The sequence below is a fragment of the Eurytemora carolleeae genome, unplaced genomic scaffold, assembly GCF_000591075.1.
Source record: "Eurytemora carolleeae unplaced genomic scaffold, Eaff_2.0 scaffold1507, whole genome shotgun sequence".
Taxonomy (NCBI): Eukaryota; Metazoa; Arthropoda; class Copepoda; order Calanoida; family Temoridae; genus Eurytemora; species Eurytemora carolleeae.
The window spans coordinates 1-16,209 of NW_019398150.1; the positions used below are offsets into that span (position 1 = coordinate 1).

The 16,209-nt window shown below is 33.3% G+C and overlaps 2 protein-coding genes across 2 annotated transcripts in view; one reads left to right on the forward strand and one right to left on the reverse strand.

The window, feature by feature from the left end:
• Positions 1–88: 88 nt before the first annotated feature.
• Positions 89–2,688, forward strand: LOC111716893 (uncharacterized; the record flags this gene model as incomplete). Its single annotated transcript, XM_023492406.1, is given in 5 exon segments — positions 89–211; positions 504–595; positions 969–1,062; positions 1,419–1,486; positions 2,575–2,688. Coding segments are annotated over 5 exon segments (486 nt in total), but the record flags the coding sequence as incomplete, so codon positions are not given.
• A 1,285-nt stretch (positions 2,689–3,973) lies between these two features.
• Positions 3,974–16,209, reverse strand: part of LOC111716889 (uncharacterized) — a 39,567-nt gene continuing 27,331 nt past the window's right edge. Inside the window, exons 23-27 of the mRNA XM_023492402.1 lie at positions 11,845–12,024; positions 8,406–8,490; positions 7,858–7,967; positions 5,977–6,084; positions 3,974–4,034 (exon numbers count right to left, since the gene is read on the reverse strand). Coding sequence (XP_023348170.1) covers positions 3,974–4,034; positions 5,977–6,084; positions 7,858–7,967; positions 8,406–8,490; positions 11,845–12,024 — 544 coding nt within the window. The remainder of the gene's footprint in view (positions 4,035–5,976; positions 6,085–7,857; positions 7,968–8,405; positions 8,491–11,844; positions 12,025–16,209) is intronic.

Below are 16,209 nucleotides of genomic sequence, written 5' to 3' on the forward strand. Positions count from 1 at the left end.
GAACTCAGAAATACACAGGGGCGACAAACAGACTTTCTATACGCAGCATGGCTCGCGTAACAAATGCATAATGAAAAATTTGTTATAGTTCTCTTGGCCATATCTTGCTGGAGATATGATCGCCGTATCTAATGGATTTTACCTGGAGAAACCAGTTCTCGGTGGCAGTAGCATGGGCTCAGCTTCAGCGCTCTATGCAGCTTTACAAAATGTAAATATTATTTCCTGTTTTCAAGATAAAATGTATAACTGCATGTTGATATATTAAAGAACAACATTTTTGCATAAAATGTAGTAAAAAAATCTTAGAAATTTTTATATAGAACTTTTACTGACAAAAACTACATTTAAAATTTTTGAAAGAATCATCCTAACCTAAGAAAAAAAATGTGTTTTCCAATAATGTTTTATATGGAAAAATCATTTGATAAGGCGCGGTTACTAATGTATTTGTCCAGTATGAGCAATCTTAAAGAAATTAATTCCTGCCATCACTTTTTTAGAAAGGTCTGGTCTCTGGTCTTATACTTGTTCGTCCACCAACTGCTTGGAAAGAGAGATTAGACAGGAAGCCACAGCTCATTCAGGCAGCTAGGTAGGATTCAGGCAGCTAGGTAGGATTCAGGCAGCTAGGTAGGATTCAGGCAGCTAGGTAGGATTCAGGCAGCTAGGTAGGATTCAGGCAGCTAGGTAGGATTCAGACAACTAAAAGAAAAAGAAAAAGAAAGAACAAAAATTGCATTCATTTTCTGGTTTTAACTGTATCTTGTACAAGGTTGTATAATTAGGTTAGATACTCTCGATGCCCTCCAATGTATGGAAAATACGCAATATGAAATCAATGATTAAAGATGCAAGAGTGACGTCATATTGGATATTTATCTATCTTAGGAGACGACATTTTCCGTACATTGGAGCACATCAAGAGTAACTAACCTTATTATACAACCTTGATCTTGTCTATCTAGAGAGTTGTACGAGTCTAACCCTGATGGTTTGTATCACAATGTGCTTCTTGGATCTGCATTTTCAGATCTTCCTCATCTATCTACTCTCAACCAGGTTATGGAACTCAATTTCTCATTTATAATTAAAAGAAAGAAAAAACGACGAGAGACATAATACAAATTTCGTGTTTCAACAGAGTTTACATCATACATGGCTAATACCCTTTAAACAATTACCTCATCAATAATATATAAACTAGCTTTTCAATCGATTTTCTAATACCTGTATCTTTACAACCCAATGTCTAAGATCATAGATATCTCTGTTAGATCAAAGAAATAAGTTTGTGACAAAGACTCAAGTCATTTATTTCTTTTTAGAAGCGGTTCTATTTACCATAGTTTTACCCAGATCAAGGTTTAAAGGGTATCCTTGTGAATCAGTCACATTACATAATTGGTCCTTTTAAGGTTCTTGATATTCCTGTCCTAATTCTAACAGCTGAAGGAGATCCAACCCATCCTGTCTCCACTGCTAGGTAAGTCTACTAGAGATCCAACCCATTCTGTCTCCACTGCTAGGTGAGTACTAGAGATCCAACCTATCCTGTCTCCACTGCTAGGTGAGTACTAGAGATCCAACCCATCCTGTCTCTACTGCTAGGCGAGTACTAGAGATCCAACCCATCCTGTCTCTACTGCTAGGTGAGATCCAACCAATCCTGTCCCCATATGTCGTCTTCTTTTCAAACTATTAAACGATTAATCTTTTTTCGTGACTTTAATACTTTTTAAAGGGAGTTGAACTAGGATAGATTTGGATTCATTTGAGACATATAAAACGTTTTAATGATGTATAACTACTAAGTTTGAGCGCAAAGTCGACGTTCAAAATTATCCATTCTTTATGAATGTTTCCCAGATTTCTTTAAATTCCTTAAATGTAGTCTTTTTGATAAAAATTCCAGGAAATCTATAGAAAATATTTGGGAATAATGAGACATTACAGACACCAGTAAATGAATTAATTATTTTCGATTGTTATTTTCTCAACCTGTTCCTAAACATCGAATTAGTTTACTGTAGCATTGTTACTACATTTTTCGTTGTCGTTATCTAAATTTTTTTATTAACCGATTCTCAAAATTATCCCTCAAAAATTAACAATCTAAGAGGATTATAAAGATTGAATTTGCTTCCTTCTTGCTGAACAAATATGCACTGCAATAACGGCTCTAAGGTCTCAAATCATTCCTAAAACAATTCTCCACAATATTACATTCTTAGTTCAACTACCATACATTTCCGGTCACTCCTTTTAATGTTTTTTGTTCAATCAAATTTCAGTGATAAATATAAGAGAGTGTTTTAAAATTGTCTTTTATTTTTAAAATTGTAATGAAATGGTTAAATTTAAGTTAAAATCATGCTGTAATCCACCAATACATAGGTAAAAAATTGAAAATGACAGGCCAAAAACAGGGGGAGGATGGTGAAAATAAAAAAAAATTTGATTTTGTACCACAAAAGTTGTTGCCCACCCCCTCTTAAAAATTAGTTTCGCCTGAGCATAGCAAACCAGATTGGTGGCAGTTTGTCGTCATATTTCCATATTCTCCTTGTTTAGGGCTCTGGTAAACATCAGCAGCGATGTTCAGCTATTTATATCGGAATCCTATGAAGCTGGAGTTGTAGAATGGCCGCAACTTATTGCAGAGTTTTTACAAAGATTTTAAAACAATATATAAAGGGATTGTGAATGCAATTTGAAGTAACCCTCTGAAGTTAAAGTGTGGTATGTGCGACAGGTTAATTTTTGCTGCATTTAGACAATGGAGGAAATAATGCTAATAAAATACTTTTTGAGTTGGGAAAACGACGATATCTTTCTCAATTTTAATTTTTGTCTGATTTGAAGCAATCCAACATGCCGTGTTAAAACTTACGAGGCAAAAAAATCAAAGTCCAAAAATGTAATTCTGATTTTTTTAAATAACTCAAATTTTGGTTGGAAACATGTTTTTAAAGGAATAATGTAAAATATCTAATTTAGAAAAATATATAGGAAAAAAATGGTCTATAAAAGTAGTTTTTGTCAACTTTATTTACAAATAAATACAAATAAATAAATAATTAAATAAATAGATAATAATAATTCAAAATATCTTGTATCGCATCGTACTGAAAAATTTGAAACAATAGGCGATTAGGCAACCCTTCTGTGACAGATTTTTAACATTATTTGTTGAGCAGTATTTTTGAAACAATTAAATTTACGTGTCAGGGTTGCCAAGTATAAAATGAACAGAACACAAAGTTAGTTTCTTTCTTAAAGAATTAAGATTACATTATTTACATTGTACTATTGTACAGTTGTCGGCGCTTATATCAATACAATGAAGACAAATTTTGATTCAAATTTTGATTTATATCAAGCTTTTAAACAGCATGGATACTTGTAAACATGGAAACATAGAGAAGTTGGCAATCTTAGAAACTTGTTTTTAATTACTTGCAAACTTTTAATTCGAAAATAACCTATTAACTATCTAAACTTAATCAAAAAAGTCGTCTTTATTGTATTGATATAATCACTGACCACTGTATGTTATGTTATCTGTAAAGCAAAGGAGTATTGCACATTAGTTACATCACAACATTTTTGTTATGTCTTTAGATATTTATTGCACATTGAATATTTCAAGGGATAAAATATTAAATTCAAAGGAATTGAGCCTTTGCCACAATTTCTGATTTTCTAATCCCTTTATCTTAGCAACCTTAGATATTTCAAAGTATAAACTATTTTGAGTTTGAAATATCAAAGGTTTACACCATTAGGTTGTAAACATATATGGATTTGAACATTTTAGTTTGTGGCAAAAACTCAATTCCTTTCATTTTGATTTGAAGTTTTCAATATTTGTTTAAAATGTTTTAAATGGGGGTAAAATAGCTTGGCAAGAATTTAAGATTTAAATGTTTTGATTTGATTTTTAAAGTTTTTTGTTTACATTTCACTTTGTTTATTTACACTGTTTACACCAGAAAACCGGTTCACACTCCATTGCACAGTTTTCACTTTTCCTGTAAAATACAAATAATAATTTACAACTACTTTAGAGGAATTTACTTTACCGATGGTTCCCAATTTGTCCTACAAAACAAATGTTTTCAAGTCAAGAAAAACCGTGGTTAAGTAACATTTTTAATTTACTGAAAAAGTAGTTTTGTTCGCGGCTTTTCAGATGAACATGCGGGGATGTTATTTACTTTACCGCCGTTGATCAACATTACTCATGATTCCCCCACAGAGGGACAATCAAGTAAAATAACAACACGCTCTGCGAAGTTTTCATATAAAAATATTCGTTCATTTTCATCTCAAAAGACGATAAAATTGTGGGCAAATACCTTTTTGGGAAATTAAAAACTTCCAGCTGTAAAGTAGTATTATTAAATATGTTTATAATTTAAAAACTCCGAATGTATTAGACGTTAATTTAAATCTATTGACATTGGCATTATTACTTTTATCTCAAAGTTTTTAAAATTTCGTTCCATTGGAGTTAAAAACATAAAAGTTCTAGCAACAAACCTGTCATTGCACTTTTTTTGTGGAACCTTCTTGCATTCAGAAGTAAAGGTTTTTCCGCATCGTTCCCTGTTTACAAATATAATATACTAGTTGTTGCGGTGCCCGGCGTTGCCCGAGAGAGTTTATAAACACTTGAAAAAAATTCTCGAATAAGATAAAATTTGAAAAAATCAAATCAAAAAAATCCATTTTTGAAACATTTCGAATTTTGTTTCCCCAGAGTTCCTTAAAAGAATGTCAGCCCATTCGGTCCAACCGTTTGCCAGCTATAGCTGACATAAATATACATATAAGTTTTCAAAGAGCTTTATTATACCCTTCGGTACCCATGTGTTTCCTTAAAACATGTTTAGTCAATTTGGCCCAGCAGTTTGTCCAGCTATAGCTTATGTATATTTATGAGCGAATACAGATTCAAGTTACCTGGGTGTTTCTGTAAGTCAAGCCTTGTATTAAAACAATACATTTATACCTGGGTTTATCTGTACAGTCCAGCCTTGTATTAAGACAAAATTTATACCTGGGGCTATCTGTACAGTCAAGCCTTGTATTAAGACAACATTTATACCTGGGTTTATCTGTACAGTCCGGTGGATCCGCATTTGAACTACTGCCGTTTGAACTATGGTACGTTTGAACTATTGCTCGTTTGAACTATTGTTCATTTGAACTACTGACATGACGTCATATCCTGTAGTTTAAATCAACGCATTTCTTACTCATTTGAACTATTTTTCTAAATGTTCATTTGAACTATTTTTGGTTTATTTCATTAATAATATTTTAATAGTTCAAATGAAAATAGTTCTAATGAACTAAAAAATAGTTTAAATGAGTAATATATTTACTCGTTTGAACTATTGTTCATTTCAACTACTCACGTGGTCCCACGTGCAGTAGTTGAAATGAACAATAGTTCAAATGAGCCATAGTTCAAACGGCAGTAGTTCAAATGAAATAGCACCGTACAGTCCAGCCTTGTATTAAGACGACATTTGAACCTGGGTGTATCTGTACAGTTCAGCCTAGTGTTAAGACGACATTTATACCTGGGTGTATCTTTACAGTCCAGCCTTGTGTTAAGACGACGTTTATACCGGGGTGTATCTGAACAGTCCAGCCTAGTGTTAAGACGACATTTATACCGGGGTGTATCTGTACAGTCCAGCCTAGTGTTAAGACGACATTTATACGGGGGTGTATCTGTACAGTCCAGCCTAGTGTTAAGACGACATTTATACCGGGGTGTATCTGTACAGTCCAGCCTAGTGTTAAGACGACATTTATACCGGGGTGTATCTGTACAGTCCAGCCTAGTGTTAAGACGAAATTTATACCTGGGTATCTATACAGTCCAGCCTTGCACTAAGACGAAATTAATATCTGGGTGTATCTGTTCAGCCCAGCCTTGTATTAAGACGACATTTATACCTGGGTGTATCTGTACAGTCCAGCCTAGTGTTAAGGCGACATTCTCCAGGTTTAGATTTTGCCACAACGTCTCTACATTCCTCTCGAGGAACTGTTTTACATTCCTCCCTAAAAAACATTAGTCAAGACCAAGGAGTATTCCTGGAAATTGCATTGTTTACAAACAAAGTGTACTGCAAAAACAAACACAATGCTGCTGAGGCTAAGCTTGTGTTTTCCCCGGAACATTATGATTCTTGGTTATGGTCCAGTGGACGATGATCACTTAAGGGATCAATTGAGTTTTGAAATAAAATGTTTATCTGTTAATAATTTCACTAATTGATTGATTGATTAAAATTTAACAATGTGACCTTGGAATATTTTCGCATTGCTGGGTGATCTTCTCTTCACACTGTTGCTGAGGGATGGTCATACACATCTTTCTGCATCGGGCAATTTCAATTTATTTTAAGTTGCAGCAAATCATGAATATATGGGAGCAGACAGTAAAAATTCTGTAAGTCGTCTTTGACGTTTCATCCTTGGAGGGTAAGTATGAAAAAACACAAAGATTTTCAAAGTTGATTTCTATTTTTTTGTTTCATAAAATCATTTTGTTCTTTGATGATGTTAAAGTTGCCCCATCCCTGTCTTCTGCTTCACATGTTTCTGTACATTCTTGTGTACACTCATCCTTTAATTCTTCGCGGCATTCCTCTCTAAACAATTTGGAGGATTTCACAACAAAACAAAACAATATTCTAAGTACGAAAATTGCCAGAGAACCATTTAATTGTACTAATAGTCGTTTTTTACTCTGAACTTGGGCGACTTTATTTATTTGAAGCGAAATTTGAAAATATCAATTTATAGATAACTTTTTGAACAAAAACAAAGATATCTTTGCTATTATTTCTCATTTAGACTTCAAGTAGTTGTTCAGCTGAACTTCAAAATCTTTCATTGGGTAGATTACAGAAGCTAAGCCGTCAATTTTAAGGAAGTAAAAAAGAAATCTTCGTCATCAATACTCAGATGCAGAATTCGTCCTGGCCTTCGAAGAACTTATTTTAACTGATTTTTATTGTTAATAATATTTAGTAATAAAGTTTGAAAAATTAGATTTACCTCACAGTCGGTTCACAACGCTGAACGGTCCCTTTAACTGGTTCAAATCTGAAATCACAAAAGATAAGACTTCAAAGACGATTGTACAGGTCCATTAGCTAAAATCCATTGATCCTTGCAACCGTTCGTTGCCGGCCAAATCATAAATATAAGCATCTTCAAAATTTTGAAAAACTTAATTTGTATACAATGAAAACTAAAATTGTGCAAGAATCCATGCAAAATTTCTTCGCAAAAATTGTGCAATAGGCTTCCTTTTGTTCCAGGCATTTTAAAGAGCTATTATAGAAGTCGAAATCCAATGGCCGGAAATAGGTCTAAATATAGATTTAAGCCGACAAAGGTAAAATAAGGCATTCAGGCAGCAAGCCTGAGGACTCAGGCATATAGTAATAAAAGCCCCGCTTTGTGCCTAAAGTGAGGGGCATGTCAAAAAATTTGAACAGCTTCAGACCTAAAATTTTAAAATTATCTCCAAAGAAACGTGAATGGGGTCTGAGAGTCTGGAGTATATTACTATTCAGGTCTTAATTAAGGGTACTAATGTAAATTGGGCAGTAATTTAATGCAGTAACTTGACGGTCACTTGAAGTGATAATATTAACTTTACTGCAGTCGTCGTCGTATATATCAATACAAGAAACCAAATATAGAAGCTGTTAATTGACAGCTTCTTTTTGTTTCCATGTATGGGTGGATCCATGCTGTTTGAAAGCTTTGTAGAAATCAAAAAATGAAACCGAAAGTAGTTTTTTTTGTATTGATATATACCTGCACTCTTCTCTAGATTCTTTCCGGCATTCCTCCCTTGGAAGTTGGATATCAATATCTATACAGATCTCCTCCAGTTCAATAGGTTTATTGAGAGTCTCACAGACAACCTGGATATATATATATAGATAAATATAGATCTCCAGTTCAATATATTTTATATATCCTGAAGAATGAATAGCATGAAACATAATGCCGATACAGTAAAACTTAAACTCATGTTTTGAATACTTATTTTCTTATATATATAGATATAAAACTAATTCCTAACACTTAATGATGACTTTTAACCGATCTTGAGCAAAACAAAATGATAGAAAGACCTCAATAACAAACAGGAAATAGGTTTATTAATGTATCATTTTATTTGTACTGGTGAGCTTCGGCTCACCAGGCCCACACCCCTTAACCAAAATAAATTCATAGCCTCACAGACAACCTGGACAGAAGAATGAGACTTCAAAGACGACTGGACTGTTAATTCTTAATGTCTGTTTACTATTTTTAGTTGAATTTAATTTTTCAAAAATGGTTTCGTGGATTTTTACCTCTTTAACCGGTTTTGGTATTTGCGTACAAACTTGTTTAGGATTGTTTACTGTGACCTCTGTACACTCTTCTCTGTCGACAGATCTGAACAAGTCATAGAGATTAAATTAATGAAATTTTGTTATTTTTTTAAATACAAATTATTAATCAATTATAAATATCAATACGTTTAAAAGTTTAATAAATCTTTGTGTTACAATCCCAGAACAAGTGGCATTAGAATCTTAGAGGCAGAACTGAATTATAGAATACTGTGCCAGTACGAGTATGTATAGGATGTCCATAGTGGAAGTCTTTTTTTGATTAGTCTATGAAACAGATATAAATCTACCCCATAAAGGATGAGCTGAGCGCATTAGTGTTTTTAGAAGTATTTTTTATAATTACTCTATGAAACACATATAGCTCTACCCCTAAAAAGGTTAAGCTGTCTTGAATGAAACTCCCCAGAAAACATTTTAACGTTTTTATGTGCCGATGGCGACTAGTTGTTGGGTAAGTAATTCTGGACTTTATTACGTCCGCCATCTTTGCAGGGTCAACATAACAATCTAAAGGTTGAAGTTGGGTTTGTGCCTGGTAAGATATAGTGCATGATTTTCCGTGTTTACAACTGCAGGGGGCTATAAATGTAAGATAAAATGATGCCAAAAGGTCGTACTTAAATCGGTTAAAGCAGTTTTAACGTGCATTGGATAGAAACAAACAAACAGACACGCAAAGTATAAACAAAGATTATGCTCAATTTAAAATTTATCAGACTAGATCAATTGCTTGTTTTCTATCTTCTCTAGATTTTCATGTTCATTTCCTTTTTTTACATGAATTTAATTGTAAACAACAAAACACAGAAGAGAATAGAGTTTTTTTCGCCACAAAATCTGATTTTTTTGCATCCCGATGTTGTAGACCTTTGACATTTTAAATTATTAATTCTGATGAAACTTACGTAGTTTAAGTTTGCAAAGATAAAAGGATAAAAAAATTGGGTTTGTGCCAAAGACTCATTTCCCATTCTTAATTTAATGGGCGTGATTTAAACCAACCAAACTGAAAAATTAAAATGTCATATTTTACCTTATGTTGGTTTTACACTGATTCCTTGAAGCCAGAGACTTCTAAAATCAAACAAAAAATTTGAATTAAAAATTAAAAGCTGTAAAACGTGCATTTCTTTATTTCTTTTGAGCAAATTCTTCGAATCGAATTTTTTTTTAAAATTTATTCCTCAAAATTCAATTTTTTTAAAAATTTTACAGGCAACGCCGCACACTCCAGCTTGTAAATACTCCAGCTAGTATATACTCCAGCTAGTATATGTAATAAATTCTGGAGGAGTGTATATAGTTCACCGATCTTTATTATCTGTGTTTGATTGACCTTGACCGGCTACTAAATAAATTAGTATCGAATTAACAACCGTTGTTTTAGAAGGACGTGTACTGCCAGGATTGGCTAAGGATAGAGTCAGGATTGACTGGATAATTCGAGTTAGAAACAAGTATTGAGATTACTCTCGGGACCTAGATTGTTACATATATACTCCAGCTAGTATATACTCCAGCTAGTACATACTCCAGCTAGTATATACTTCAGCTAGTATATACTCCAGCTAGTATATACTCCAGCTAATATATACTTCAGTTAGTACACCAGCTAGTATATACTCCAGCTAGTATATACTCCAGCTAGTATATCCTCCAGCTAGTATATACTCCAGCTAGTTTATACTCCAGCTTGTAAATACTCCAGCTAGTATATACTCCAGCAGTATATACTCCAGCTAGTATATACTCCAGCTAGTATATACTCCAGCTAGTATATACTCCAGCTAGTATATACTCCAGTTAGTTTATACTCCAGCTAGTATATACTCCAGCTAATACACCAGCTAGTACACCAGCTAGTACACCAGCTAGTATATACTCCAGCTAATACTCCAGCTAGTATATACTCCAGGCTCCAGCTAGTATATAATCCAGCTGGTGTATACTCCAGCTAGTATATACTGTACAAACTTATAAACTTACAGAAAATATATGCAAAAACCCAAGGTTAATGCAAGGAAAGTTATTTTAGAGGTGTACGCATCTTTTGTACTGCTGTGTACTGTCTCTGGGCGGTAATGTAAACACAAGACGGATGTCGAAACCTGACATGGGATCCATATTTCACATAAAAAAAAAACCAATGAAATTTTCCGGTCAAAGGAAACTATTATGTGAATTATCAAAATTATCAAATTTAAATGCTTTAATCCTAAACAAACACTGATGCATCTATTCTTGTTTACAAATTCCGCCCATGGGATGGAAACGTTCTTGACTAAGAACAGAACAAGAAGATGGAACCGTTCTTCGTCTAAGAAAACCAAGAACGCGGAATGGAACCGGAATGACCGTTCTTCTACTCAGAACGGAACGGGACAGAACGGAAAGAGAACGGAACGATTGAAAAAAAAGGCAAAAGAACGGAACGATCTAGCTAAAGGCCCTCTTGCTAGAACGGAACGGAACGATTAAAAAAAGTCGGAACATGTCCAGACCTAATTATAACATTGCAAAAACCGACCAAAAATAATTCAAAAGTTTCTAAAAAACGAACCAAAACAAGTAACAACAATCATCATCAAAAAAAGGTAAAACTAAATTAATTCTATGGAAAAAAAAGTTCAGGTTTTTAAAACCCTAGCAAGTAGCAACCAACCTGGGTTAAATCACATTTTTGCTCAATTTTTGTTTCTTCAATAACATCACAATTAAGTTGATTGCAACAAAGAAGATTTCAATTAACACAAACAGTTTTAACGCTTGTTTTGGGAACCTTAAAGGGGCCGTTCACTTATTTAGGTAATTTGAGGGTAAACTAAATAGCATATATTAGCTATTCATTAGTATTGGTCTTACTTTTCAAAGACAAAGTCGATTTATCATAAAGAATGATAAAGGTATGATACCTTTTAAACAATAAATCGGCTTTTTCTCCGGTCATAGATATCTTAGGAAAGTGAGACTAATACCAATGAATTCTAATAGGCTCATTAGTTGCCCTCAAATAAGTGAACAGTCAGTTTCAATATTTAACAAAAAATATAAAATTATAATCATAATTATAAATAAATTTATTGTAATTTAGTTTATTGAAACTAGGTTCATTGCAACTTTGATGAAATTAAAATTAATTTGATTTCAATTAAGTTGATTGTAACAAAGAAGATTTCAATTAAGTTGATTGCAACAAAGAAGATTTCAATTAAGTTGATTGCAACAAAGAAGATTTCAATTAAGTTGATTGCAACNTAGATAGATAGATAGATAGATAGATAGATAGATAGATAGATAGATATATAGATAGATAGATAGATAGATAGATAGATAGATAGATAGATAGATAGATAGATAGATAGATAGATAGATAGATAGATAGATAAAAACTTACCCAGCAAAAGGTTGTCTGTCTCCAAAATGCGCGGCCCGTTCCACGATAACAGATTCTGTAGTCACCGTGTCGTCTTCATTCTCTGCAATTGCGCGTTTTCTTCTTGTTTCATTCTCATCATCATCATCATCATCATTATCTTTGCTTTCTTCATCATGCTTCTCCTTTATTGGTGTACGACTAATAAAATAAGCATTTATTAATTAATTTATTAAATATTGTATTTCAGGGACTGTAAGCGTAATGTTCAGTGGTCCCACTATAAGAGGGTCATATCCTCTATCTACGACGGTACCGTTTACACCTTTGACTGACCAAGCATGTCAGATATATCCCTGAAACCAAGCATATCAGATTTATCCCTGAAACCAAGCATATCAGATATATCTCTTAAACCAGGCATATCAGATATATTTCTGAAACCAAGCATATCAGATATATCCCTGAAACCAAGCATTTCAGATATATCCCTTAAACCAAGCATATCAGATATATTTCTGAAACCAAGCATGTCAGATATATCCCTAAAAATATATCTGAAGATTAAAAATTTGAGTTTGCGATGAATCTTTTTTTAATTTATAATAATATAGTTATTTTAAATTGCTAACATAACTAGCTAATATATTTAGATGTTTTTCCCCCCACTCCGAAAAAAATCTATAATGATGATGTTTCTATTCTCAATTACTGGTCGACTTAAGAAGTGGTTACGACCAAACCAGATTTTTCTTGTAATGAAATATCTATCTATTTATCAAGCATTTAGACTGTTCGTCAGTCTATCTACCTATATATCTATCTATCAAAATATCTATCTAGTCTCATTTATTGCATGGATAAAACTAGATATATAATAGTCTACCTATCTTTCTGACCATTAATACTTGTTAACTATCTATAAACCAATATATCTATCTATTATTTATCTATATATTAGTGTCTCTAATAATCTGATTATTTATTAATCCATTTATCTATTTATCTATCTATCTATCTATCTATCTATCTATCTATCTATCTATCTATCTATCTATCTATCTATCTATCTATCTATCTATCTATCTATCTATCTATCTATCTATCTATCTATCGAATTATCTATCTATCTCTATTATCTACCAAATATTGCTGAGTATATGCATGTGATTCCCCATTTAAGATCTCTAATCTAAAAACTGGTTCTTTATACAAAAAATAAATGGTTAGAAACTCATATTACCGCTTTAAAGCATATCCCAAAATAATAAGATTATTAATATTATTCTGATGTTGATGTAGATGGAAACTTTAAATGGGATGGATTAAACAAATGAGCTGAAACTAATAAACTAACTAAGTAACCGGTCTCTTTTTAGTGAAAACTTTAATATACCGGGCAATCCACATAGGATGAAACTTCACAGACGACTGTGCGGAATTCATGCTGTCTGTTTCCTTAAATTCACGATTCCCTGCAACTGTAAACTTGTTTCTTTCGTTGCGAAATCATTAAGTAGTCCATTATATTACTATATTTAAGTCAGAATACTTGGGACCGTTATATTTTTAGAGTTTAACACTATCTCTAGTGGGGTACTTGAAAACCAGGATATGCTGGGGGGGGGGGGCAATTTGACCCCCCCCTCTAAATCCCATGTTTGATGTCCAAATATGACAAATGATACATCATTGGAAAGCTCTTGTGCTCTACTTTTAGAATCTGCAAAAAAATTTGCAAATTTGCAAAAATTAAATTTTTTATCGCAAAATCCAGTTATATAGTAAAAATGTTTGCAAAAAATTTTTTTTTCCAAAACATGAAAAATTATAAATTTTTGAAAAGCCCTTGACCATGCCATTTCAAATATGCAAATTTTAAATAACCAAACTAAAAATGTGCAAATTTCCTTTGACAAGTTGTTTGCAAAAAATTTGCAATTTTTTTCGCAAAACTTGTGCAATTCGTTTTCTTTTGTCAAAGGCTTTTCAAAAAGCTAAATTTTATCAAAATCTGACAAGTGAAAGTGGGTCAAAACAAAGATTTAGTTTGTTACAGGAAAAAGCGGTCATTCAGGAAGTGTGCCTTAGGACTCAGGCAGTTAGTGTTAAAGCCCGGTTTTAGGCCTTAAGGGAGGGCTTTGGGTATGTAGGAAAAGTCAGAAAATTTCAACCGCCTCAGACCAATACTTTTTGAGTTATGTAAAAATAAACTACAGGGGGGGTCAAATTGACCCCCCCCCCCCAGCAGGAATAGGGTTAAAAAACTCTGCTGAAAATAAGTTAAATCGACAGCTTAAGGCCATTAGTAAGCAGAATAAGTCTTTTTCTAAATTCGTCTTTAATTTCTTTTAAGATGGAAAATAAATATTTTAGAATAAATAAGCATTTATGGAAATAAAATTAGATTTAAATACATTTAGAATTTGAAGAAAAAATTTATATTTTTTGGACATGCGCTTTTGCTAGTTATACAGCATTTTATCGTAGAATGCCTCTCTTTAGTTTTACTCTGACAATGACCCAAGCACATGTACAAACGTTATTTAAAAATTTTAAATTTGTAATGCTTTTTTTTTAATTTGATATACATACTTGCATTTAATTAACATGACAAATTGACAGTGTATTAGCATTTGACTGTATTTTGTTTCTAGAAAAGAAAAACACAACGATGAGGGTAAAAACAACGATGTGAGTAAACACAACGATGAGGGTAAACACAACGATGAGGTTAAACATAACGATGAGGGTAAACACAACGATGAGGGTAAACACAACGATGATGGTAAGCACAATGATGTGGGTAAGCACAACGATGATGGTAAGCACAACGATGATGGTAAACACAACGATGATGGTAAGCAAAACGATGAGGGTAAACACAACGATGATGGTAAGCACAACGATGAGGGTAAGCACAACGATGAGGGTAAACACAACAATGATGGTAAGCACAACGATGAGGGTAAACACAACGATGATGGTAAGCACAACGATAAGGGTAAGCACAACGATGATGGTAAACACAACGATGAGGGTAAACACAATGATGATGGTAAACACAATGATGATGGTAAACACAACGATGATGGTAAACACAACGATGTGGGTAAGCACAACGATGATGGTAAACACAACGATGATGGTAAACACAACGATGAGGGTAAACACAACGATGATGGTAAGCACAACGATGAGGGTAAGCACAACGATGATGGTAAACACAACAATGAGGGTAAACACAATGATGATGGTAAACACAATGATGAGGGTAAACACAATGGTGATGGTAAACACAATGATGAGGGTAAACACAACGATGATGGTAAACACAACGATGAGGGTAAGCACAACGATGATGGTAAACACAACGATGATGGTAAACACAACGATGATGGTAAACACATTGATGATGGTAAACACAACGATGATGGTAAAAACAATGATGATGGTAAACACAATGATGATGGTAAACACAATGATGATGGTAAACACAACGATGATGGTAAACACAATGATGATAGTAAACACAACGATGATGGTAAAGACAGCGATGATGGTAAACACAATGATGGTGGTAAACACAACGATGATGGTAAAAACAATGATGATGGTAAACACAATGATGATGGTAAACACAATGATGATGGTAAACACAATGATGATAGTAAACACAACGATGATGGTAAACACAGCGATGATGGTAAACACAATGATGGTGGTAAACACAATGATGATGGTAAACACAATGATGATGGTAAACACAACGATGATGGTAAACACAACAATGAGGGTAAACACAACGATGATGGTAAACACAACGATGAGGGTAAGCACAACGATGAGGGTAAACACAACGATGAGGGTAAACACAACTATGATGGTCCAGGGTGCTTCTTTATATTTTTAAAAACTATTAAAAACCTATGAAACTGAACACTCACTTATTACTTTATATTTCTAACCGTAGGAACTGTAAGTTTAATTTCAAGTAACCCTTTAGTCCAAGATCTCCATAAAGAGTTGGCAATGCTCGATTTACAACGGTACCCTTCACGTGGATTTAATGGTTCTGTCAATATTCCAGAAAGCTGTGACTTTCGATCACAATTTGACCCATTAAACACAATTTGTTAGCCTATTTCTAAAATACTTTTTAGTTGGCATATGCATTTTGAATGAAAAAGTATAAAATAAACAAATCCGTAAAGTAGATAATTGTTGAATTATAGACGGTTGATTTCAAATAGAAGAAACCGGTGGGCCTTAAATGTAGATATGAATGTTTTTGTTCATTTAAACTATTTAATTTCATCTCTGGTTTTTTCGAGTCAAAGAAACGACGTTATTTTCCACATTTTTCATCAGATTTAGCTTTCAAGG